We start from the raw sequence: 27,749 nt of genomic DNA on the forward strand, positions 1-27,749 counted from the left end.
GGTGAACGGAACCCCAAGCTGGCAGCGGGCTGAGCGGGCTGGTGGCGTCAGATCAGCATTTTAATTTAATTTTAAATGAAGCTTCTTAAACATTTTGAAAACCTTGTTTACTTTACATACAACAATAGTTTAGTTATATAATATATAGACTTATAGAGAGAGACCTTCTAAAAAATGTATTACTGGCACGCGAAACCTTAAATTAAAGTGAATAAACGAAGACTCGGCACAACACTTCTGAAAGCTTGCTGACCCCTTGCTATAGAGCAACCTTTAAGCAATGGTACTCAAAGTGCATTGCAAATATCGATTAAGCCAAATAACAGTCCTCTGAAGCACAGTGGGTAATTACAGTACTACTACATTCATTGCACAGAATGGTAACCACAGTAGAGAGAGATGAAGTGACTTTCCCAACATCACAGTTTGTTAGTACCAGAATCGAGAACCCAGTTGTCTTTGTTCCCAGTATAACACAATCCAGACAGTATTTTTCTCCTATTATCTCAATATGATATTTAGAATTATAATTCACTTTTTTTCCATTGTGAACCTAGGATGGAGAAAATTAAAGTCTAATAAATTCTTCTTAGGAACACCAATTCAGAATCTTAGGCAAGACAGAAAATTACAGCCTAAGTATTTTATTGTAGCCAATACAGTTTAATCTCCTACCTCCACTGTCATTTCCTTGGACTGTTCCTCTACATGCTGAATGATTTCATAGCGAGTGCACCTGTAATAGCCTCCAGTAGAAGAGCTGTGCTTCTTCCATTCTTCTAGGCAAATCCAGCAAAAGTCATATTTGCACTTCAAAAGAGGAAGAAAACAAAAATAATACCTGCATCCAATCATGTTACAGATTTCCAGTACTGCATCCTTATCCCACCACAACCAACTGAAAGGACAGAATTCACAGGAATAGTACATTCCCCTGTATGTTTATATGTCAAAAGAAAATGGCCAAAGACCCTCCAAGCAGACGTATTCTAAGCTGCTGTATATATTGTAAAAGGTCTATGGTGCCATATAAAAAGTACTGCTTGATTCTCAGACATAGGGCAGGAGTGCTTTGCATGCTATAAATTACGTCTGGGGTGGATGCACAGAACGAGATGTTGAGTAGAGCTGGATGGGAATATATCAACATGATGTTTCTGTTGAAAAATATCAGTTTGTCACTGTTTGAAACTGTTTGTGGGGCAGAGTCAGTTTCTGAGATTTTTTTTTAAACTCAAAGGTTTTGGAAAAAGTTTTGAAATTGTGAAAGATAATAAGCTAATCATAGAAAAGGCTGCAGAATGGAGGGAGGTTTGGCTAAAGGTTCTCCTTGCTCTGCATCTCTATCAGTAGCTCCCTGCTGCCACAGCAGCTTTGTGAGAGAAGTTGGGCAGCTGTCCCATGGTCAACACTCAGGGCTGTGAGCAGAGGCTTCAGCAGCCGGAGGAGGGTAGTTTCCTTGGCCCTTTGATATTCTACTTTAACCTATATTCCTGCCACATGCGGGTGTGTGAAGGAAGGAGCCATCATTCTTGGAGCTGCTACCTGTCCCAAGGGCGATTTTGCAGCTAAGCTGCTGCTGCTGCTTCTTGGGAGCTCTCCTGCTTGAGGAGGGAGGACATAGAAAACTGTACCCTAGTCTTAGCATTTGAGAGGTGCCCGAGTCTCTGCAGAGGAGGCACCAATCTCTATCCAGGGGAGGTACAGGAGACACAGCATCTGGCCTTCTTAGCTTTCTCCACTAGATTGAACTCCACATGGGTAAGCCAGGGCATGAAGAGTCCCAGTGACTCTGAAGAGAAAGGGAATCCCCCTGTGCTGATAAAAGCAGACCAAGACAGCCTAGTGACTTTAAGCCTGTTTTTCCTCCTCCTCTTCAAATTCGCTCTTCAGCAGGGAGGAGATAGTCTGCCTGCCTGAAGCTGGAAAGGGAGATGAAAAACTGGTGGTTCCTCAGAGGTGGAGCCACACATCCCATGCCTCCAATTGACAGGTCTGGTCTGTCTCCAGGGCTACATAGAGCAGAGACCAATGTCATTGGCTGCAGGTGTTCTAATCAGCCTGTCTAATTGTCTCCAGAAGGTTCCTAATTGTTCTGGAACCTTCCATTACCTTACCCAGGGAAAAGGGACCTACTTAACCTGGGGCTAATATAGCTGCCTTCTATTACTCTCCTGCAGCCATCCGGCCCAACCCTGTCACACATATTAAGCATTTGAAGGACAACAAAGGTTTTCACCTTTGAGTAGAAACATGAGTTAGAAGTAACCAACATCTTCCATAAAACATTTCTCAACCATAAATGAGTCTTTTTGGTTGCTTGCCTTTTGAGCAAATGGTTCCTAGATTTACAACCTATTTGTTGTACATTCACAATTTGCAATTAAAGACACTTATCAAATACTCTATACAAGGTCAAAATCCCAATTACTAACACTTACATACATCTTCCAAAGGATAATGTAAAAAGAAAATAGTACAGAATGTTAAAACAAAATAGAAGCTATAAAGCTGCATACAAGAGTCTGTGAACACAAACGAAGGTAATAAATACGGTTTTACAGGCAAGGTGGTGTCATCCTCTTTGACACTTTGTTCTTACTGATGACAGAATGCAGACATTTCCTAGAAATTTCCTTAATTAGCTTGAACATTTCATTATAAAATTAACCAAAAAACATAAGCATGTGAGCTATCATATTCTCCAAGCATCTTGTGTATGAAAATAACGGTGGCCTAAAATTCAGTAACAGTGAAGCCAATTATATAATAACTTAAAAGTATAATACATTATAATTGTTTTATTAATAAACTTTTTGTGCATCAATACTGAGGTCTCTCCCCTATTATGTCCTTTACAAATCTTATGCTTCCCCATCTATTTGATATTAAGAAGAATGCTAGAAGACCTGGAGGGATACAGAAAGAATAATCCTGAACTGATTTAGTGTATATGAGGAATAAATGACAGCCAATAAAGAAATAGTTTGGTGAAAAACCGATGATTTCTCAAAATCATGGTCCTAAACATTTAGGACCCAATTCTGCACTTTGGGCTGTGTGGACATATAAAATGGAGTGTGGCAGCTGCAGGGAGCCAGTTTTGACTTTCTAATAGTCAATCACTAGGATCTGGCAGAAATTAGAGCAGCAGGGAGACTACTCTAACTGCTGCCAAAGACCTAAAGTCTGTAAGAGAACTTACGCAAATGGATGAACAAGTATAAGGGAGCTCCACTCCACCATGGGGCCCAGCCCTGAAATACTGCTCACATAACCCTTCCCGCTCCTCTTATATAAGGAAGAGGGGAGGCTGGCACAGGAAGTAGCAGAGTAGCCTCTACCAGCATTCTGATGATGGGGAGTTCCCCTACATAAGGGGAATTCAACACCAGTTATCTCTAACCATTTTAAAGCCACTTTGTGCTGCTTACAAGGTGCAAAGCGTTCTTAGCAGACTGGAGAATCTGGTCCCTCGTTAGTACCTCAAATGCTGGTAGAACTGAAGTAGTGACACTAACTTATATTTAATGGTGAAAGCCAATCAAGCCTATAGTATGCAACACTTAAAATCTTGTTGAGTTGAGCTTATTGGCACGAGTTGAGCTCATTTGAAGAAAGAAAAAGATAAATGGTAAACCTAGAATGAACCAGTGAAGGCAAGGCAAGATCTGTTTCTGCTGGTAGCATAAACAACAAAATCCCTAAATATAGCAGAGGAAAAGTGAAGAGAAATATGTGATGGGCACAGAAAGAAAAAGCCATTTGCATGGTATGGAGAGACAGACTCCTGGAAAAAGAGAGAAAGAACTGTTTTCTAACCCAAGGTATATTTTGATAGAAGCCAACCGACCTACACAAATAAGTGTTTGAAACTTGAGTCGTGACAGATACCCCTTTCTTAATCTGAAAACCTGACATCATTACATGGACATATTATCTGTTTTTGCTACTTTCACATAAGCTGTTGTGACAAGGTCAGGCCAGATGGCTACAGGAGAGTAATGGAAGGTAGCTACATTAGCCCCAGATTAAGCAGGTCCCTTTTCTCTGGGTAAGATAACAGGGACTATTCCAGAACAATCAGGAACCTGCTAGAACCAATTAAGGCAAGCATGCTAATTAGGACACCTGCAGCCAATTAGGAAGCTACTAGAACCAATTAAGGCAGGTAGGCTACTCAGGGCACCTGGTTAAAAAAAGAAAGACATCCCTTCAGTTAGGGAGAGGCATGTAAGGAGCTGGGAGTGAGAGGACGTGTTGCTGGAGGACTGAGGAATAAAAATGTTATCAGGCATCTGGAAGAAGGTCCTGCGGTGAGGACAAAGAAGGTGCTGCAGGGAGGTCATGGGGAAAGTGGCCCAGGGAGTTGTAGCTGTCACATAGCTGTTACAGGAGACATTGTAGACAGCTGCGATCCACAGGGCCCTGGGCTGGAACCAATAGTAGAGGGTGGGCCCAGGTTCCCCCCATTCCCTCAACTCCCTTTTTGACACAAGAGGAGTTGACCTGGACTGAGTCATTCAAGAGGGGAAGGTCTCTGGCCTGTCCCTGACCCACTAGGTGGGACAACAGAGACTGTGGGGATTGTTCTCCTCCCTGTGTCCCATACTGGCTAGTCATGAGGTTAGCTGAGTGAATGGCAGGTTTGAGCCAGTGGCAAAAGTGGCCAAACTGAGGGCTGCCGTGAACCTCTGAGGCAAGCAATTCCACTGGAAAGCGCAGGACCCACCAAGGCAGAGAAGGAACTTTGTCACACTATCCATTGACTAAAAAGCAAGTACTCTAACTTTCTGCTTTTAGTTTATTTGAAAAAAGTTGTCTGAGATGTATTATAATGTTACATAAAGAGGTTTTGACATAGAAAATATTGCTATGCAAAACTTTTTTTTTTTTTTTTTTTTTTTTTTTTTGAAGTATTGAAAACTTGCATCTAATTTTCTGTCTACTGTTACCCTTAAAGTCTTTCTTGGAATTACTGCTCTCCTGGTTTCTCACTCTCATTGAATATTTATGTTTACATTTTTCCAAGTTGACTTTATTTTGATATTTTCAGCTCACCTTATTTCCCTTTGTATTATTTTCTCTATCTTCATTAGTGTTCACAATGCCTCAAAATTTAGCATCTTCTGTGAATTAAATATGCTATTCACTTTCTCTTCTAGGTCATTAATGAAGAGTGGCAATGCCAAGATCTGTATAGTTTTCCTTTAAGTCTTTCCTCCTATTTTATTCTTCGTTTACTGCTAGTCATTTCTTTGTTTATTGTTCTTCAACCCATGTAATGAGTGTTCACTGCCAAGCCAAAATGTATCTTGTAAGAAAGACTTAATGAAATTGCATATCAAATACTCTGCTTATATCTTAATACATTAGAGCTTCTTTCTATCTGCCAATGTTGCAATTTTGTTTAGAAGTTCCACTAATCCCATGCCTGTGATTTAAGAGGCTTTGTATGTTTGCATTTACAAAATAGACATGTATATACAACTTGAGTTACGCTTTCCACCATAAACAATATAAACTTCTTTATACCTTTGCACACTGCATGTGGTTGCAGCCCTCATTCTTCTGAATTGGAGATTTGCAGTTGGCGCACGGTTTGGAGTTAGTTAGTAACCATAGGCAGTTGGCAGCATCTTCATAAGCCTCACTAACTCCCACAACTTTGGGGGAAAAAAGTGGAAAACAAATAAAAATTAATATCTGCATATCAATTTTTGTAAAAAGTAGGTTAAGAAGTCTGCATGTTTGCCTAATTCTCGACAGTGCACATTAATTTCCTCATAAACCTACAGCATGTGTTACAAAAGTAATGTAAGGCAAAAATTAAGATGCTTTAACCAATACGACACAAGTCAAAGGTCACATCCACACCTCAATCAGCTCGGGAATGCATCTGTATATTTTATTATGCTTTACATTATAATTTATTAAATATACTATAAGATGTTAACACAGTCCAAGACCCATGCTAGGAATTTAAAAAAAATCATTGTTGATACTTAAGTTTTATACTCGTTTCTACGCATCACTCCAAATAAGTGTGTGTCCTATGTTATTTTACATTAATTAATAAATAATGGTAATATTATTTGTATCACCTACAAGCCCTGGTCATGGATCAGGACCCCACCGTACTAGGCATTGTACAAACACAGAACAAAAGACAGTCCTTGCCCCAAAAGTTTACAATCTAAATAGACTTATTCACCCTTTCCCCATTTTTTTTTTTTATACGCAAGTATCAGCTGCTTCTATTTCTCTAAGATTTATGGAAATGAGTTCTGGACATAGCATTAAGAGCCAAACCATGTACAATAGATGATACTTTAGAAAATAAATACTCAGCCCTTTGAGAATCTTTTGGAGATTACAAGATTTCCTACCAAGCTCTAGAATACAATTTTGTGAGGTGGGCAGAGGAAGTTTTTAATATGTTTTGGCCTCATCCACACGGCCTGACGAAACTGTGTGAAAGCAGTTTTAGCCTAGAGCAGTTTTAAAAGCATACTTAAAACAATTACAGAAAATAAAATACAAATGTAAATTGGGCTAATGGGAGATATTTATTAAATTGGACTGTCCATTGTAAAGTAAAAAATCAGTAAATATCTCAAAATAGCATGAAGAGGGAATCTGAAATTTTCAAAGATATCAAGCAAATTCTATTTTAAAATGCTTAGTTAATTTAACAATGGTTTTATAATAATAATTAACATTTACATACCACATTATATGTTCTAAATGCTGTAGACACACAAAGGGCCTAATTCTGATCTCATTTAACATTGGTGTAAAATAGGAGCGGCACCAGAGTTACAGCAATAAGCCACCATGAAATCAGAATAAAATTGTAAGCAATCAATCTAATTACATTGACAAAATAACCAATATTTTTAACATTATAAAGATAAAGATTACTGACCTGTATCCAGAGTTCTTCAAGTGGCCTCTGCACATTTGCATTCTTAGAATGTACTCATGGTGTAGCCAGAAATGCTTCTAGCAGTACTGCACATTGGAATGATTCTTCTTTGGAGTTCTAATTCCAACTCAGCATTGGAGGAGGTGGTTGATGCACAACCCATTTATAGCTTCGCTCTCCGAATGTACAGAGCCACAAGGGGAAGAGAAAGGGGAAGAACGTGCAAGAGCGCTCCAACAGGCACTGCTGCTAGAAGCTTTCTCCGGTCCTGATGGTACCATGGGCACATGCCAGAGTAGGAATGTGCAGAAGGCCACTTGAAGAGCTTACCGTTACAACAATTATGAAAGTCTTGGATTTCCAATTCATTCCAGTTATAAGATGCATTTCCCATATCCAAACCAAAAGAATCAAAACTGTGAAGGGGGCAGCTGTGTGTGCGCATGTGTGCAGGTGCGCCTATATTTTATATATATATTTTTTAAATCACAAGATTTAAAAAAAACAAACAAAAACAGCTCTGCCATTGAAACTACTCAGAATATTTGGTATAGAAATAGACTTAACTGAGAAGAAGTGATTTTGAATCTTCTGGCTAAAATAGATCTGTCAGGGTTCCCTCCCCATTCTGAACTCTACGGTACAGATGTGGGGACCCGCATGAAAGACCCCTAAGCTTATTTCTACCAGCTTAGGGTAAAACTTCCCCAAGGCACAAACTTTTTGCCCTTGGGGGGTACGCTGCCACCACCAAGTGATTTAACAAAGAATCAGGGAAAGGACCACTTGGAGTTCCTATTCCCCCAAAATATTCCCCCAAGCCTTACACCCCCTTTCCTGGGGAGGTTTGAGAATAATATCCTAATCAATTGGTTACAAAGTGATCACAGACCCAAACCCCTGGGTCTTAGGATCATAGAGAAATCAGTCAGGCTCTTAAAAGAAACAGAACTTTATTAGAAAGAAAAAAGGTAAAAGAAGCACCTCTGTGAAATTAGAATGGAAGATAATCTCACAGGCAGTCAGATTCAAAACATAGAGAATCCCTCTAGGCAAACCCTTAAGTTACAAAAACACACAAAAACAGGAATACACATTCCCTCCAGCACAGCAAATTTCACAAGTCAAAAACAAAAGCAAAATCTAATGCATTTTCTAGCTAGATTACTTACCAACTCTATAGGAGTTGAATTGCTTGCTTTCTTGATCTGTCCCCGGGCAGAGGCATCACACAGACAGACAAAACCTTTTTTTCCCCCCACCCAGATTTGAAAGAATCTTGTCTCCTTATTGGTCATTTTGGTCAGGTGCCAGACAGGTTAGTTGAGCTTCTTAACCCTTTACAGGTAAGAGGATTTTATAGTACTGTATCAGAGCTTTTTAACCCCTTCCCTTTAAATTCTGACAAGATCTATCAGTCTGTCTATTTTTTCCTACTGTGCTTTTACTCTAAATTGGCTGAAACTCCTATTTACCAAAATAATTCACCTTCTGCCACAGATCAACTAAGGAAGACGTGCTAGCAAGGAAGCCACTGGATCAGGGGAAAGGTCACTGCATTTATGTTGAACTGTTTTTTATGTGGGAGTTTGCTCAAGACATTCAGTGCAAACAATAAATAGTTCCCAGAAGAAAAGGCCTGAAGAGACTCTGGGCGTGGCATTTAATCCTTCCTGGCCTGAGGAAACAGGTTAGCTATTTACATGAACACTGCTGCTCCTCTTGTAAAACCATTTTCTGACTTTATGGTAAATGTATTGAATTAGGATTTTTTAAAAACATGTATGTTTTAGGTAACTTTTCCCCCTATAATGTTACCCAAAACAAACTTCTAATCTGTAAGGTTTGATTTAAGACATGAGCAAGGAAATTCAGAGTTAAAGAAACAGGAAAAAAAAAAAGAATTATACAGTTTTCAGCACCATTTTTTTAATTAGATGATTTCTACAGGACAAATGGTCAAATCTGTTCCTCCCCCCTCTTTCACATAATTTCTTAACTACCATATAGTTCTTATTTAATGCTGTTAAAAACACCACAAAAACCACTCTTACGTTCTTCTGGTTTCATTTCTGATATCTTCTGCAGCCAGTTCTTCCATGTTTGGCAGTCACAAGGTTCATGCGCTTCACCAAGACATTCCCTGAAAAATTAAGTCATAAATACAGTAGATAATTGTTTAGATTGGTTCAAATTGAAAAATAATGAAAGCACATTAAAACTCTAAGACAGGAAGATAAAGAAACCTACTCAATTACTCTCACTTTAAAAGATTATTACATTTGCTCACAACCCAAGGTAGAGCTTTATGAAAATTAATGAGAGAATTAAGTGAGGCAGGAAAGAAAAATGCTTTTTAATTATGATGGAGAATATCTCAAAAGCAGCTGGTATGCGCTATGTTTTATGGGCTGACCGGTAATTAATCTAGGCCCATGTAAAATGGTCACGTAGCTTTTGTACAATGGGTGAAGTTGACTTCAGTGCAGATGGACTATGAAAGGCCTTTATTATTCATATTAAAGTAATATTCCAAAGGCCCCAATCACGATTGAGGCCTCACTGTGTTAGATACTGTACAAACATATAGTAAGACAAAGTCCCTGCTCCAAAAATCTTTCTGGCTAAGTATAAACTCCTAGTTTAAGTGGAGTTTATGTGGTGCATAGGGCCTTGAGTAGGCCCTCTATAGTTGGGATGAATGTCACCCAGAATTACTTGTCCATGTCCACTGATGATCATTAATCCTTAATAACAAGGTCAGTGCTTAAGTAAATCCCCATTGCTTTCACACTCCTCTAATGCTGAGTGAATTTGGATTTCTACCCTTCCCAGAGTCCCTAAATGGAAAGGAGATGATATTGGTTGAAATCATATGGACACATAAGGAGTTAACAGAGGATCCCTCAAGTTTTCCAGATTTACTACTGCTAGTTTTCAGGATGGCAGTCAGTATACAGCAGCAGATACATAGCTTCCAGATGGTGCCTGGGTGTAGATGTGTCAACACGGATTCCAGAATTGTCACGATTTGCTCTTTTACTGGAAATACAGCAAAACAGCTAGAGACATCTGCCATGTGAAATACACAAATAGTTTACAAATGGGATATTTCCACATGGATACCTGCTGTATCAAAGAAAATGCAAATTGTTTTTTTGAGGATCAAATGGTAAACTACTTCCTGCAATGCAATGTCATAAGCTTAATGAATACTCATTATCTCCTTTGTCCTCATCACAACAGGGAACACGTGAGCAAGAAAAGCTTAAAGAAAACTACAGAAAAGAAAAGAAAAAAGAAAAGAGAACCTTCTGAGCCACTCTCTTCTACCTGTACAATTGAAATAAGGCGAGGGTCAATCTGAGCCATACGATGAAATCCTGGCCCCATTGACTTCTCTGGAGCTAGACTTCACCCATAATAACTGTTCTTGGATAATTTTAATTGTACACAGAGAAAACAAAATTAGCAGAAAGGGAACTAACAAGAGAATGGCCCCCTTAACTAAAGGCTGATTAATTCACCCTACACAACAAACAAAATAACAAAGACATGCACATAGGCTTCTCTGTGGATTGTGAACTTTTGAACAGACTCACTTCAAATCCTAAATTTTGGAATACCCGCAGAGACTTTGAACAACTCTAAAAAGAGAATGAACCAGGAATTACAGAAATACAGATATGATTGTCAACACTGCTTGAATCTTGGTGTACATTTTGAAAGGCAAACAGCCTAAAAAGGAAGAAAGGGGAAAACCCAGATTACTACAGCTGCATTTCCTTGAGAGACAATGTTAGGTACTCTTCTAGAGACTGGATTCAGGGTGTAACCATAGAAATCCTGAACCTTCTTTGTTGCAAGGAACACCTTTGCTGACCACCCATAAACCTGTTCAAGTTAAGAGACCAAAAATGGAGTTATATTTTCTAAAAATGGGTAATTACTTGAGGTGCAGTATTGGTCAGCTTTGTCACAATTTCAATGACACTACTAAATAGATTAGGATATAAGCTGTATTACTTATATCCATTCCATTCTAGGTGTGCATGCGCCCATATACATGGCCATTGGAGATTTTTGCCTTAGTGGTATTCGTAGAGTCAGCAGTGGCGCCCCCTTGAGTGCTGCGCTCATGTGCCGGTTTATCAGGCACTGCCAACCCTATGCTATTTCAGTTCTTTCTTGCCAGCAACTCTGACAGAGAGGCAGGAAGGCGGGTAATGGAATGGACATGAGCAACACAATCTCTAACAGTTACAAAAGGTAGGTAACTGTTTTTTCTTCTTCGCGTGCTTGCTTATGTCAATTCCATTCTAGGTGACTCAGAAGCAGTGCAAATGGAGGTGGGCTTGGAGTTTGCAGTCTTGCAGCTTGCAGCACTGCCCTGCTGAAGCCAGCATTATTCCGGGCCTGCTGGGTCAGCGCATAATGGGCCATAAATGTTTGGGAAGATGACCAGGTAGCAGCTCTACAAACCTCTTGGATCAGAACCTGAGCCAAGAAGGCCGCTGATGACGCTTGCCCTCTAGTTGAGTGCACTTTGACTATGGTAGGTGGAGGCACATTTGCCAGCTTGTAGCAGTATCGAATGCAGACTGTGATCCAGGATAAAATTCCCTGAGCAGACACTGGGCAAACTTTTCATCCTGTCTGCCACTGCAACAAACAGTTGCGTTTACTTACGGAAAGGCCGTGTCCCGTTGATATAGAAGGCCAGCGCCCTCCAGACCTCCAGGATGCGTAATCTGTGCTCCTCTTTGGAATTGTGGGGCTTTGAAAAGACCACTGTTAAGAAAATGTCCTGGCCAGTATGAAACTGGGAGACTACGTTGGGCAGGAACGCCAGGTACAGCCACAACTGGACCTTATCCTTGTAGAATACCGTATAGGGTGGTTCTCATGCCTCAACAGCATGAGATTCAAATCTTCAGATTTTCAGGAACCAGGCTGTCATGTCGTAAGCGAAGAACGACCTCCTTGGAAGGGAGGATGGAAAGCCGAAATAGGAGCCAGGTGGACACTGACTGATGACAGCAACAAGCCCTGGAGCTTAAGGTGCAGGAGATAGTCCAGAATCACCTCCAGGGAGGCCTACTCAGCCCAGACTTGCGAACTGGAGGCCCAACATGTGAATCTTTTCAACTTTGCCCCATAAGTTGCTCTGGTGGAGGGCTTTCTGCTACCCATTTCCCACTTATCTACATTAAGCCATGCAGCAGCCATGCTGTCAAGTGCAGCACCACTAGGTTCAGGTGCAGGAGACTGCTGTGGTTCTGGGACAGCAGGTCTGGCCAGAGAGGGAGCCTCAGCGGCTTAGCTCGCAAGTGGCCTCGCCAGCACTGGTTTGGCATGTTGCTGGTCGGTAGCCATCAGGATGACTCTCACCCTGTCCCGTTTGATCTTCACGAGGACTCTGTGAATCAACGGCACTGGTGGGAAGGCGTACATCAGGGCTCCCGACCACGGAAGCAGGAAGGCATCCAACAGGGAACCCTGGTCTATCCCCTGCAGCGAATAGAACACGTAGCATTTCCTTTTGGGAGGCAAACAAGTCCACCTGGGGAGTCCCCACTTCTGGAAGATTATACTGGCTGCCTCTGGATGGAGCGACCACTTGTGGCGAAATGAGAAGGTCCTGCTAAGGCGAACCGCTAGTACATTCTTGGTACCGGGCAGGGGTGTAGCTACCAGATGAATGGCGTGCTGCACACAGAAGTGCCAAAGGTTCAGAGCTTCTTAGCAGAGGGCTGACAACCTCGCTCTACCTTGTCTGTTGATGTAATCCACTGCGGTGGTATTGTCCGTAAGGACCTGCACCACCTTGCTCTTCAGGTGGGGCAGGAAGGCCTGGCAAACCAGACAAACCGCTCAGAGCTCCCTGATGTTGATGTGGAGGGCCAGATCGTCCCGCAACTAGAGGCCCTGGGTGCTCAGCTTGACCAGGTGGGCTCCCAAGCCCAGGTCCGAAGCATCAGAAACCATAGTGATGCAGACGGGGTCGCGAAGGGGACTCCCTGAAACACTGACCTGGCATCCAACCACCAATACAGGGATGACGGGATGTGATTCAACGCTCTAATCATCCTAATCACCCAGTCTAGCTTGTGTCTGTTGTGGGGTAAACCGACGCCAGCCACGCTTGCAGAGGCCGGAGGTGGAGCCGTGCATGACTGACCACACATGTATAGGTGGCCACGTGGCACAGCAACTGCAGGGAAGTGAGAGCCATGGTGAGTGGGCAGTTCCTCACATGGGAGATCAAGTCCTACATGGCCTGAAAACGCGCCTCCGGGAGGAAGGTACTGGCTCATATGGAGTCGAGAACCGCCCCTATGAACTCTATGTGGATTTTTTCTCTTTTATCAACAGGCCCAGGTCATGGCAGGTGGTATGCACCAGATCGATGCTTTTCTGCACTTGGTTCCGAGACCTGCCCTTAATGAGCCAGACATCGAAATATGGGAAGACCTGGACCCCTTGACCTCTGAGGTAAGTCGCTCCTGGAACCTTGGAGCCGATGAGGGGCCAAAGAGGGAAATAAATTGGAAATGGCATTTGCCTACTATAAAACAGAGGAAACATCTGTGACTTTAGAATATGGAGATGTGAAACTAGGCATCCTTCAAGTCGAGAGTGGCATACCAGTCTCCCGGATCCAGGGAGGGAATGATGGAGGCCAGGGAGATCATGCAAAACTTCAACTTTTTGAGAGACTTGTTGAGGTGTTGCATGTCCAGAACGGGTCTGAGGCCCCCTTTTGCTTTCGGGATTAGGAAGTAATGGAAATAGAACCCCTTTCCCCTGGAGGAATGTCCCATGTCCCGAGGAACCTCTTCCACCGCCCCCAGGTGCAGGAGGTTCTCGACCTTCTGAATGCGGAGGTGCTCGTGAGAAGGGTCCCTGAAGAGGACAGGAGGGAGAGGCAGCCGAAAATTGCAGGGTGTAACCATGAGACACTATGTCCAGCACACAACGGTCTGATGTGACTTGGGACCAGGCCAAACGGAAGAGACGAAGACGGTTGAAGAACGAGTGGAGTGGATCTTGGCAGGTGGCTGGGGCGTTGCTCTCGACCACGCCCTCAAAATGAGTACTTCTGGCCCCCAGGGTGTTTTGCCAGACGGGCTACGCAGGACAGTGGGAGAAAGAAGGGTGACGACGGTTGAAACTAGTCTCTGTCCCTTCTTCTTGCAGGTCCCTGACGACACTGCCAAGGCCTAGGCAGCGGCCGGAACCACTTCCTCACAGGCTGCAGCATATGCATTCCCAGCAAGCGAAGGGTGACCCTGGTGTCCTTCAGCCCATGTAACCTCACATCTGTTTGGTCTCAAGAGCGACCATTCAATTCAAAGGGGAGGTCCTGGATGGAAGTCTGCATTTCCCGGGAGAGACCTGCGATCTGAAGCCAGGAGCTGCACCTCATCACCACCGCTGACACCATCACCCTGGCTGACGAGTCCTCCCTGTCCCATGCCATCTGGAGGAAGCACCTAGCAGCTGCAGTGCCCTCTTCCACCAGTGTGCCAAATTCCTGGGCAAAACCCTTTGGAAGGGATTCCTTGAACTAATGGAGGGAGTCCCATAAGTTAAACTTGTAACGGCCCAAAAGGCCCTGATGGTTCTCCACCTGGAACTGAAAAACTGGCCATTGAATAAATCTTTCTACCAAACAGAGCCAACAGTTTGGCCTCTTTATTCTTGGGGGTGAAATTGGTATGCCTTTGTCTCTTTCATTGGCCGCAGAGACCACCAGTAAGCTCGGGGGAGGATACAGAGGTACTCAAACCCCTTGGCGGGACAATGTACTTCTTTTTGGCCCTCTTTGAGGTGGGAGGAATGGAGGAAAGGGTTTGCCAGAGACCCTTGGCAATCTTAAAGACACCTTCATGCACTGGCAGTATGACACAGGTTGGGGTGGAGGCTGACAAAAGGTTAAACAAGGTGTGCATCTGCTCAGCAATTTCCTCCACCTCCAGGCCCAAGTTCTTGGCCCCCCGACTCAGCAGGGCCAGCTATTCCCTGAAATCATCCAGTGGGCTTGGCCTTGAGGGTCCCGCAACCGCCTCATCTGGGAATGAGGATGATGATTGCTCCGCCAGGGGAGGTTCTGGGGCATCTTCTCCCACACGGGAGGGAGGCTTAGGGGTGGGCACCATTCCCTCTGCTTCAACCACCAGGCGTCTCTCATGCACCGATCCCAGTGCTGCCAGCTGCTGCTCTGAGCTGGCGACCAATCTGTGGTGAGAAGGGGGCATTGCCACAGCTGGCATTCCTTATGTGCTGCAATAAGGCCACTACACTGGCCGTACTGCCAAGTCTGCGTTGTCGCCGTGGCCTTGGGTTCCCATTCGCGCCAGTGCAGACTAGGCAAGGGGCTGAACTGGTCTTCCATGCCAGAGGAATCCCCTTCCGGTGACCACAGTGGGGCCGTCGATGCCTGGGTCTGCTTGCTAACCATCGCCATCAGGGACCGGTGCCCAAAATGAGGTGATTGGTGCTGGTACCGAGGGACCGGTGCCAGGGGGACTGGAGACACGATGGGGAGCGCTCCCATGATGCACACGACTGGAACCTGCACCTAGAGGATGATCTGCAGAAGGGCGAGCGGCTTCCATAATGTGGAGACTGGCGTCTTGCTCTAGGTGATCCACATCGAGACGGTAGCAACCGCGAACGCAGCACTGGTAACCGAGGGCGAGCCCCAGAGCATCTGGTTACAACTCTGGCAACCTGTGGCGCAGAGGTGGAGAGCACTGCTTCATCTTGGGGGATCAGCGGCGTTCCATTGCCCTCTGAGGGGTCTTAGCGGCTGGCTTGTCCTTGTGGGGAGCCTTTGCTGGTCCTGAGGCGCATGCTACATCGGTGGTGTGGGTGGAGGCCTGTGTTCTCTCAGCGCTGGGGGATAAAGGTGTCGGTGCCATCAGGGCTTTTGGTCCCACGCTGCTCCCGGGAGTCGGTACCGGGTCGACCTTTCACAGGGCTAAGGGCCCCGTCCGGGGAGGTGCGAGCATGCAGCTCTGGAGTTGCTGGGCAGCACTAAGTGGGTCCTTTGCCCGATGGCCCTTTTTGCTTGGTGCTGGGGTTTTAGTCTTCTTTTTGGGCACTGGTGCCAGGGAACAATGCAGAGCCTGGCGCCAGGACGCACAGCACACCAAGGCCAAGGTGTTTGGCGAGTCCTAGTGGGGCTGCACGGGGGTTGGACGCAGGGTGGACTCAACGATGAGAACCTGTAGCTGAATAGCCCACTTCTTCTGTGTGTGGGGTTGGAAATTCTTACAAATTCGGCACTTGTCTCTAAAGTGAGACTCCCCTAAGCACTTGAGGCAGCTGCTATGGGGGTCACTTACAGGCATAGGCCTGTCGCAGTCCGTCCAGGGCTTAAACCCAGGAGACGGGCATGTCCCGCCTGGGACAAAGTCCCTAACTGCTAACTATTAACTACACTTAACAACACTAACTACTATGAGCAGAACTATTTACAAGGCCCTAAGGCTCAAAGACAGTAGACAAAAACCACTAGCCATTGTAATACAAGTGAAGATACTCAGACTAACCACCATGGGCGGTAAGAAGGAACAGAGAGGGCGCAAGGTCAGCAGTGCCTTATATACCGGCACAGGAGCATGGCACCACTGCTGACCCTATGGATAGTGCTAAGGCAAAAATCTTCTAGGGGCGCAGGCACACCTAGAATGGCATCCCTATGAGCAAGCACTTGAAGAACTAAGTATTAATGGTAACGTAACAATAATTTTTTTAAAAAGGCTCCACTGGTGATCCTGGCAATTACGGTGCCTAACATCAGTACCAGGCAAATTGGTTGAAACTATACTACAGTAAAGAACAGAATTATCAGACACATAGATGAACACAATTTGTTGAGGAAGCGTCAACATGGCTTTTGTAAATGGAACTCATGCCTCACCAATCTTCTAGAATTCTTTGAGGGGGTCAATAAGCATGTGGACAAGGGTGATCCAGTGGATACAGTGTACTTAGACTTTCAGAAAGCTTTTGGCAACATGTTTCACCAAAGGCTCTTAAGTAAACTAAGCAGTCATGCGATAAGAGGAAAGGTCCTCTCATGAATCAGTAACTGGTTAAAAGACAGGAAACAAAGGGTAGGAATAAATGGTCAGTTTTCACAGTGGAGAAATATAAATATTCATAAATGCTCTGGAAAAAGGGGTAAACAGTGAAGTGGCAAAGTTTGCACCATAAAAAATTGCTCAAAATCATTAAATCCAGAGCAGACTATGAAGAGTTACAAAGGGATCTCACGAAACTGGGTGACTGGGTAACAAAATGAAAGACGAAAGTCAATGTTAATAAGTGCAAAGTAATGAACGTTAGAAAATATAATCCCAACTATATATATAAAATGATGGAATCCAAATTAGCTGTTACCACTCAAGGAAGAGATATTGGAATCTGTAGCGGGGCGGTCACCCAGCTCTAGTCAAAAAGGGATTAAAACCAGCTCTGGGAAAGGGCTGCCCTGAGAAGCTAATCAGGGGAGGGCAGGTAGCAGCCAGTCTGGGCCCTAGAGGTCTGGTATAAAAAGGGCTGCGAGCTAGGAGGCAGGCATTCTCACACAAGCCTTGTGGTGGGAAGGACCGGGCTGCCTGGGAGCACAGGGTACCTTCAACAGAGCAGTCCTGGGGAGCTCAGGCCTGGCACCTCCCAGGCTGAGGCCTGACAGGAAAGCCTAAGGAGGTACTGGGGCTGCAGGGAAAGGCAGCAGGTCCAACTCCCTAGCCAATGATAAGTGGCCATTGCAGACTGCGGTTTGCCCCTGAGTAAAGGACTGAGGACTGGCAGTGGTCACTGAGGCGAGGTGGGCTCAGGGGAGTGGGGTTCCCTTGGTGAGGGGCAGCACGCCAAGGTAAGGGGCATTGTGGTCTGGGAGGGATGTGGGGCCTACACATAGTGGAGATAAAGGGACTGCAGAAGGGCAGATAACAGAGGGTGAGACACCATCCTACAGAGGACACTTCAGGGCCGAGAGAGGTAATTTCCCAGGACGGCCAGCAGGAGGCGCCATGGTGGTGAGTCAGCACTCTGTTACCAGTCATTGTGGACAGTTCTCTGAAAACATCCACTCAAAGTGCAGAAGCAGTCAAAAAAGCTAACAATGTTCAGAACCATTCAAAAAGGGATAGATAATAAGACAGTAAATATCTTAATGCCACTACATAAAGCCTTGATATGCCTATACTTTGAATATGGCATGCAGTTCTGGTCACACCATCTCAAAGATATATTAGAATTAGAAAAGGTACAGAGAAGGGTAATAAAAACAATTAGAAGTATGGAACAGCTTCCATATGAGAAGATATTAATAAGAATGGGATTGTTCAGCATGGAAAAGAGACGACTAAGGGGGAATATAGTAGAGGTCTATGAAATCATGAATGGTGTGGAGAAAGTGAGTACGGAAGTGTTATTTACCCCTTCACATAACACAAGAATTAGGGGCCACCCACTAAAATTAAAAGGCAGCAGTTTAAAACAAATGTAAGGAGTACTTCTTTACACAATGCAGTCAACCTATTGAACTTGTTGCCAGAGGATGTTGTGAAGGCCAAAAGTATAACTGGGTTAAAAAAAATAAATTGATAAGTTCATGGAGGATAGGTCCACCAATGGCTATTAGCCAAGATGGTCAGGGATGCAATCCCATGACCCCAGGATTCTAAAAAAGCATGAGCTAATGGTTTTCTGGAATATAATTGTGAACATGCCAACATCTATTCTGATTATACTGTAAACCTCTAAAAGAGGCACAAAAGTTTCTCTACCATGAAAATAGAACTAAAAAGCCTAGAGCTCCATACAGCTATTTTGTGTCCAGCACAGCTATTAATATATTGAAGTAGACAATGTTATACCCTTTGCTGCCCTAAAGGATACACACACACATTAGTGTAGACCAGGGAGATGGAGGGAGAATTTTTTTATACTCGCAGTTAGTTTAAGATTTGGCATATATTTTGCTATGATTTGTGAGTAATGAAGGTTCAGGGAGGAGGAATTTTTGAATTCCATGGTTCAAAAAAAAGGTTTTGGTAAGTGGAATCCTTCTTACTTTTGGTGTCATGCCTGCTGCGAGATGCACTGCCACCATCAGTGCAGAAAAGGAGGAACGGATAATTTGGCCCACACTCTACACACATTAATATTCAGCCCATATATGTATGAAAATATATTCATGTCAAACTATACATCAATAATTTGCTGTATCAACACCTACAGAGTTTCCAGTAGGCTTCTGCGGCATGGCAGCCGGCTGGAGATTTCTCTTGACCTTTAGATTGGCAGCAGCTGTGATAGTTTTATATAGTTATATACAAATTTCTAATACAAACCAGCAGAAGAGATGCCCTTTTCCACAATCCACGGCAGGGGCTCTTAGCAATGGGAAGTTAAGTGTGTCTGAACCTGTTGTATTTGACCCTTGTCTTGTTAGCCTGACTGCTCTTTCACAGGCTCGTATAGGACACCATTTAATAGCAGGATTATTTTCAACAAAGGCCTGAAAAGAAGAAAAAAGGAGAAGAAAATTACTTAACATTTGGGAATAGATCCTCATCACTGATATGAACTGTAACCTTTGATCACAATCTGCCTCTGAAGGAGCAAAGCTAAAGAGCATAAAATAGTCTTGTAATTAAACTGGTACGGTATTTTAAAAATAGTTATAAAGAGAATTATTTAATCACTAGCTCAAAAATTGTATTTCTTCCCTATAGCAACACTTAAGAATCACACTAAGACCTGATCATCTACACCCCATGCAAAATGCTTAATGTGTACAAGTCACGTCTTTTGTGAAAAGATTTGGGTTTGGCCACACATGAAAGTTAACTCGGAAAAAGACAGCGTGTAATTTAAAATGGATTACCTGTTCCTGATTATCTCAACATATGGACACACTTATTCTGGAATAAGAGTACCTTATACCAAATTTAAGAGTGTTCACCCATCGAGTTAATCAGGAATTGCTATTCTGGAATAATTTGCCATGTAGACAAGCCCCTACTGCAAATAATCCATTATTACAACAAATGTATTTAATACATAAACTTTAAAATTTTACAGGGCATAACTGTACTGCAGATTAAGAAATAAAACTTATGCTCTCTATCACCAATCTCAATATAATTAACCGCAATAAACTTTTAAGAACCAAAATAAAGTAACTCAAAATTTGCCTCATTTTTTTCCTGTCAGTGTAGAATGTTTTCCCTTTTATTAATTATCTAAAATAAATTATGTGGAAAAAAAGGAACCTCTGGCTGCTCCCCTTCAAAATTGTGTTGACTTGCATGTCACTCAGAAGATAAGGCAATGAAGGACACTGGATCAAATCTGGGTATCAAATCCCCACTTTGATGTATAAAATTTTATGACCTCATGCCAAAAGTGACTTGTAACTTATCTAAGTCAGTCCTTGTACTAAACATGTCTCTCCCCTCTCCACCCAGGGAATAATTTAACAAGTTATTTCAAGGATCTACACTACAGGCCAATAACCTGCAAAGTTAATTAAAAGGTTATTTTTTAAAGATGCATTCTGCAGCAATGGAGAAAATAAAACCAAGCATGAACCAAATCAAGATTTTCCAACTTCTTTTCCTATCTGGGTTATATAGGAATCTTCTGAAAGTATGGGCTCGAGCAAAACTCTAGTGATGTGAATAGCATCTCAGGTACAGTAGAAATTTCCCAGAAACTCTGAATGGAAAGAGTGCCGTAACTCATCAATCAAAATATTCTTCCAGAAACTCATTTTAAAACATTTTTTTATAATGTGCCAACAAAATATTCTTGGCAGTTTAAAATCTGTGTGTTGCCTGTTCTGGACATTAATTTCATCAAACAATTTTACAAGTACTGAGAAAGATTATTAAATTGCCCAGCACAGAAGTGTAGTTTCTGTGCTTGAGGAAGAAATATAATTATTCCTTTTTTAAAATGTCCTCAACAGCATGCCAACTCCTTCATTACCATATGTAAATTATATACAGTTCAGATCTACAGTATTAATTTATTAAACTCTACTGTGTGAAATATGACAGCACCTTTTCTAAGAAGTTGCATTGTAATTGGAATAAGAAAGTCAGACACTCACTAATCCAAGAGTGGCCAACCTGAGCCTTAGAAGCAGCCAGATTTTACCCACGTACATTGTCAAAGAGCCACAGTAATATGTCAGCAGCCCCCCAGCAGCTTCCCCCACCCACTCCCAGTGTCTCCCACCCACTAGCAGCCCTGCCAATCAGTGCCTTCCACTCCCTCCCGATCAGCTGTTTCCTGGCATGCAGGAGGCTCATGCAAGGAGGGGGTGGGAAGGAATGGAGTGGGGGAAGGGCCTGTGGCAGAGCCAGGGATTGAGCAGTGAGCACCCCCTGGCACATTGGAAAGCTGGCGCCTGTAGCTCCAGCCCAGGAGTTGGTGCCTATACAAGGAGCCGTATATTAACTTCTGAAGAGCTGCATGTGGCTCCGGAGCCACAGGTTGGCCACCCCTGCTCTAGTCACACAGGAACAGCTTGACAGTTTACCTTAATGTCAAACAGTAGGTATCTTTTGTCCATCTCCCTGGAAACCACGCTTTCTATAATCTCTACAGGAACAAGCTGGAAGCAATCATATGCTGGGCAAAAAATGTTGTGAGCCTCACCCTCCTGAATTTTCAGATTCAAAAACCTGCCAGAATTGCGTCAGTCAGAATTTGATAATAAAAAATAATTAAGTCAAGAAATTGATGAAAATTCATCGTCTTTATACTAATTTAATAAAATATACACTTTCATTTACATCTCTTTTTAAAACAAGAAATATGAATCATCCCTTGGTTTTTACACTCAACAAGTACCTCAGATTTGAGGAGGCATTGGTGGGAAAAAAAAAAAAATGAAGAGTCCACAAGCGAGCAACTGAAGAAAGTACTTGAATGTATGTATGTGTGGTTTACACCCGTCTCCCACTGGCAAGAGTCATCTGTACAATATTTAATAAAAGTGAGAAAAATTTCTTCATTAAGTTCCCAAAAGTTGTATATAGCAGTACTTAATGTATGTCCTAATTAATCTGACAAGTAATTAGTTTTTACAATAAATAGAATCTTTGTTCTTGTCAAAATATGGTTTGAAACACGCAAGCGCTTGATCTAAACAAATTAGTAGTTAGCTAGACTAAATCAACTTTGGAACGGCTACCTGTTCCCATCAGCTATTAACTAGAACTTGACATGAGACTCCACTTGTGAGATCATAAAAAGATAGTCAAATTATTTAAGCCTATTGTAACTTAGGCTATGTTTATACTACAGATCCTCTGACAGCATAGCTATGCCAGCAGAGCCTCCTAGTATAGATGCAGCATATGCTGGCAGAACGATGTTAGCTACATCAGCAGAAGCACTCTTCTTATAGCATTACTGCTTCTATGCTGGAGGTTTTGTTGACACAGCTATGTAGGCTAGGTGTGTTTTTTTCACACCAACTAACATAGCTATGCCTGTATATGTTTTAAGTGTAGACCAGGCCTCACAAAATATATCAAGAGTATTTTTTTCTACTATTATGTTTTCCTTTTTTAAAAACTTTCTTCCTATTTTTTTCATGCACCTTAACAGTATTTTTCTGAAAAATTCATTTGCAAAAACATCATTAACAGAGTTAATGTTGCCTAGTACTTCCTTGTACTCTTCCACAACATGGAGGGTAGCTGAACGTAAACCTTTGAAAACCAAGGAATGGTGTGTTCTGGTAATGCGTATTGCAGCACAGCCCCCCACAGTTCTAACAAACCAAACAAGACGTATCTCTAACAAAATCTGTCATTTTCTGTGTTATGATGATATGGAATTTTGCTGGACATGCCTTTTTGTGTATGTGCACTGACCACTGTGTTAGATGTAACTGTATTAATCCAAGGTTAGATACACCAACTTCCAGATCTCCTTAGATGACAGTGCAATGTCTGGCATCTGCAGCTAGAGGGATCCAGGATTCCTATTTTCTGGATTGTGTTATGCAGGAGTTCTGACAATAGCCCCTTTTGGCTCTAAAACCTAAGAATGCATGAAGTTCAGAGCTGTTAGACTGCCACTGTCACCTCCCAGAAGCTAACATTCCAATGGTTACGTCAAGGAGATAGGAAACTATATCCACTGAATGCATCCGATGAAGCAAGCTGTGGCTCACGAAAGCTTATGCTCAAATAAACTTGTTAGTCTCTAAGGTGCCACAAGTACTCCTTTCCTTTTTGGAACTATAACTGTAATTCACCCCATTCACAGATTGACAGAGCCAAAAGAATACCCAGAAGTTACCTACTATAGGACAGGCCCAACAAAGAAAATAACAGAATGCCACTAGCCATCTCCTTCAGCCCCCAACTAAAACCTCTCCAATGCATCATCAAGGATTTACAACCTATCCTGAAGGACGACCCATCACTCTCACAGATCTTGCCAGTCCTTGCTTACAGACAGCCCCCCAACCTGAAGCAAATACTCACCAGCAACCACACACCATACAACAGAACCACTAACCCAGGAACCTATCCTTGCAACAAAGCTCATTGCCAACTGTGTCCACATATCTATTCAGGAGACACCGTCATAGGGCCTAATCACATCAGCCACACTATCAGAGGTTCAATCACTTGCACATCTACCAATGTGATATATGCCATCTTGTGCCAGCAATGCCTCTCTGCTATGTACATTGGCCAAACTGGACAGTCTCTATGTAAAAGAATAAACGGACACAAATCAGACGTCAAGAATTATAACATTCAAAAACCAGTCAGAGAACACTTCAATCTCTTTGGTCACTCGATTACAGACCTAAAAGTGGCAATTCTTCAACAAAAAAAATTTAAAAACAGACTCCAATGAGAGACTGCTGAATTGGAATTAATTTGCAAACTTGATATAATTAATTTAGGTTTGAAAAAGAATGGGAGCGGATGGGTGATTACACAAAGTAAAACTATTTCCCCATGTTTATTCTCCTGTCCCCTCCCCCCTCCCACTGTTCCTCAGACCTTCTTGTCAACTGCTGAAAATGGCCCACCTTGATTATCACTACAAAAGGTTCCCTCCCACCCCCCGCTCTCCTGCTGGTAATAGCTCACCTTACCTGATCGCTCTCGTTACAGTGTGTATGGTAACACCCATTGTTTCATGTTCTCTGTGTATATAAATCTCCCCACTGTATTTTCCACTGAATGCATCCGATGAAGTGAGCTGTAGCTCACAAAAGCTTATGGTCAAATAAATTTGTTAGTCTCTAAGGTGCCACAAGTCCTCCTTTTCTTTTCACTCCATTCTAACACTCTCTTGCATATTACTCCTGGGGGAATTCTGCTTCAAAAAAAAAAAAATAAAAATTCTGCACATTTTATTTGTCAAAATAATACTATATAATCACACCAGTTTCAATTACTTCGGTAATTTCCAAATACTGCTTAGCAACTATGTCTGTAACAATACAGACATACACACAAAAAATTCCCCTGGGAGTAGAGAGTTAGAGAAACCCCTATGACAACCCAGTTCCTGTTTCTCTGCCCCCCCCAGAGCCCAGCTGGGGGCCAGACACCCACAAGCCCTCTCCCCAGGGCCCAGCCCCAGGGTGCCCCCTGCCCAGACACCCTCCTCCCCCAGAGCCCAGATGCAGGCCCCCCCCAGCACAGACACTCACTCCCCCTACCCTCCAGAGCCCAGGGATCCAGAGGGAAAAACTGGGTCCTGGACTTGTATGGCATTCCCTGCATGCTGCCTCTTTCCTTCAGGTAATGCCAGGAACTGCAGCAGCTGGGAATCCTCCAACTAATTCGCCCTCCCCTTCCCTGTGGCAGTGTTTTTTATTTTTGAGTTAGAATGCTGGGATTTGCTGGGTCCAGAAGTCCCTAGTGGTGGCCTGCAGCTCTGCAGCCCATTTCTGCAAGGAAAAAAGCAAATTCTGCTCAAATTCTGCATTGTGCAGTGGTGCAGAATCCCCCTAAGAGTAGCATATTCTCAGTGCCCATCAAAACTCTATACCGGCACTGGGATTTGCAAACCGCCATGAAGCTTTTTTGCAGCTTGTTAACACAAATCACAGTGCACCACAAGGCTAGGTCAGTAGCAACCAAAAGGTGATATCCCAGACGGAATCCTTTGGACAAAGATAAATGGGTGCCACAGAAAGGGCAGCTTGACACTGTGTCCTTCCTGATGAGATCGCTGTTGAAATTGGTGAGATGCACATTTTAGGAAAAACAGGAAGCTTGTCTATATGTGCCCTCAGGCATGTGTCTGTCAGGGCCTCAAGGCATGCAAATTCTGAAAAAAAACCCCACATCTGGCTAATTGATCAGAAGGACACCTCTTGCTTAACCTTTGAAATTGCTTGGTCAACAAGTTTTCTTTGAGTGATGTGTTATTGTAACACTAATGAATAAATAAGGGAAAAAAAATTGGGGTAGTTGGACTCTTCAGGAACTCTCCCTCTAGACAAATCTTGTGGTCCCACTGGCAGACAAAAGACTGGCCATCGGAAGACTGACATTGTGCCACTCGAGAGCCACACCCTACTTGGGTAATTATTGAGGGTTGGGGGTGTTTTACTAACCTGTTGCAGGTGTGTGCAAGTGTTTGAGACTAAGTAAAGGTTAGCTTTAAATGAGAGCATTCTTGTGTTGTCCTGTTTGTGCCAGCCATCTATCAGTTGAACAGCGTGCCTCCCTTGATTTATTTCCTGACATCACCTTGCACAGAGTAAAGATACCAAGAGCTTTGGGTTGAAAGAACCCCAGGTAACACCAGTAGGGCTGGAGGGGCCACGGAAGGAGGCAAAGTGCTGGCGAAAGGGCTGCAAGGAACACTTCTTCCAGCTAGGGGCAGTAACTGGGAGAGGAGGAGAGTCCCAAAATCCCTAGCATAGTGGAAAGGCGCTCTGCACACCTGTCTGCAGCACTGTAGGCTCACAGAGGTGTGAAGTGGCCCATTCATCTTAAAAGGATGTGTAAAATGAATGAGAACACCTCCTGGAGATGAACAGAATATTCAACAATAGGTCCGAGATGTATGAACTTCCTCATTAAACTTTTTGAGAGTTCTTTCCTGCCAATCTCAGCTATATGTGCCTCGGGCATGCACAGAACATGCCTGTTCCCAGCTCCCAGTACAGATCTTGTCTGCCATGCCTAGGAGTACTTTAAAGGAGCTCAGTGAGCCCCTCCCAGCTCAGAACTGATCCATCCTGGCTGAGACTCTTGTGCCAACCTCTCCGATACCATTTTCCATGCGACTTCTAGTCTCTCCCATCAATTGACATAACATCATGCTGGGCTTCATACCCCGGACACAGTTTTGCCTGCCTAACTGTCCTAGAGTGGGATTTGGGTACATGGCATTGAGGGAGACCTGTGGGGTGCTGACTGTCTTCAAAATTGCACGTACCACTCACACCTCCAAAAGGAGCTCCGCTGAGCCCTGAACACCAAGCAAATGGCAAGTTGGTTACACTAAGTGTGCACAGCACACAAAAGTCCCCTGAGAGAGCAAACAAACTGATGGTCCATGGTCAAGGTGCAGTGCTTGTTTCCTCAAGACACCATGTAACTATCATTGCTCAGTGATTGTCCCTCAGAAAGGAGTTCCTGAGGAAGCTTGAACAGATGCAAACTCTCTATAACCAGAACTAACACTGGTTTTGTACAGAACTTTTGGATGGGCTGTATATGATGAAACCCCTTGCCCAAATGAAACCAGATTTGCACCACTAACACTATCCTGGCCTTGATGAGATACAGAATTGTTCAAAACAGTCAAAATATGCATGCAATTTTGAAGCAATTTGAATTATCAGCTGTTAAACAGAAAGCTCTGCCCTTAGGGCCAAACTTCCATAAGGACCCCCTTTGCAGCTCCTAACCACAAGCAGAACGCAGGCAGAGATTAATCTCAGAAGTCTGCTGAGGGTAGGACTTGAACTCTCAGGTGTTGTTTGGGTTCAACAGCTCCAGCATGTTGTGTGAGCTACCCAGTGACCTGATGTCAGCTATGTCTCATCACAGAGCATATGACCTGCATACATGCGCAAATTACTGTCTGTACTGTATCACCCAAGTGAAAGGCAGTTTGTAGAGCTAATGATAACCCTTACTATCTTTAAATATATTGCTTCCCCAAAGTGATAGTGGATGCCTGACATTAGCTGAGCTGTAACTGATCAATGATATTAGTTTGGGGTCAATAAACAACATATTTTAGCCACGTGTATGCAAAGAAGAGAAAAAGAAATAAGAACTCAACAATTTTATTGACAAGGTCTTTGGGGGATGGCGGGTAGATGACACTGTATCCCAAAAATACCTTGATCAAATAACTCCAGATTTGCAGCACTAGCCCTAACCAGTCCTTGATACAGCACACCAATTTACAATACAATAGGAACATGAATGATTTTTTTCTACATGCTCTAAAATCCACGTTTTAAATAGTAACTCACATTTAAGGTTGTGATGACCAAAATACCACAATAATGGATGCACTGGAATTAGGAAAAAAGAAAAAGGAGTACTTGTGGCACCTTAGAGACTAAAATTTATTTGAGCACAAGCTTTCGTGGGCTACAGCTCACTTCATCGGATGCATTCGATGGAATTAGGCTTTATCTACACTAGACAAGTTGCATTACTTTAAATTTAACAGTATAATTAAAGCAGTACAACCCTCCCTACTGTAGATGCAGTGATACTGATATAAGGTCATCTTTATATCACTATTGCTGCATCCACACTTGGGCTTTTAC

General features: G+C 43.2%; 1 protein-coding gene across 6 annotated transcripts in view; it reads right to left on the reverse strand.

The window, feature by feature from the left end:
- The window catches only part of ANKIB1 (ankyrin repeat and IBR domain containing 1), a 179,553-nt gene that overhangs the window by 18,550 nt on the left and 133,254 nt on the right, over positions 1 to 27,749 (reverse strand). For all 6 annotated transcript variants that reach the window (XM_043509313.1, XM_038392780.2, XM_038392782.2 and 3 more), the window contains exons 8-12: positions 21,501 to 21,645; positions 19,303 to 19,469; positions 8,983 to 9,071; positions 5,536 to 5,666; positions 676 to 810 (exon numbers count right to left, since the gene is read on the reverse strand). In XM_043509313.1, the coding sequence (XP_043365248.1) occupies positions 676 to 810; positions 5,536 to 5,666; positions 8,983 to 9,071; positions 19,303 to 19,469; positions 21,501 to 21,645 (667 nt within the window). The remainder of the gene's footprint in view (positions 1 to 675; positions 811 to 5,535; positions 5,667 to 8,982; positions 9,072 to 19,302; positions 19,470 to 21,500; positions 21,646 to 27,749) is intronic.

This window comes from Dermochelys coriacea, chromosome 2 (assembly GCF_009764565.3).
Source record: "Dermochelys coriacea isolate rDerCor1 chromosome 2, rDerCor1.pri.v4, whole genome shotgun sequence".
Lineage (NCBI taxonomy): Eukaryota > Metazoa > Chordata > Testudines > Dermochelyidae > Dermochelys > Dermochelys coriacea.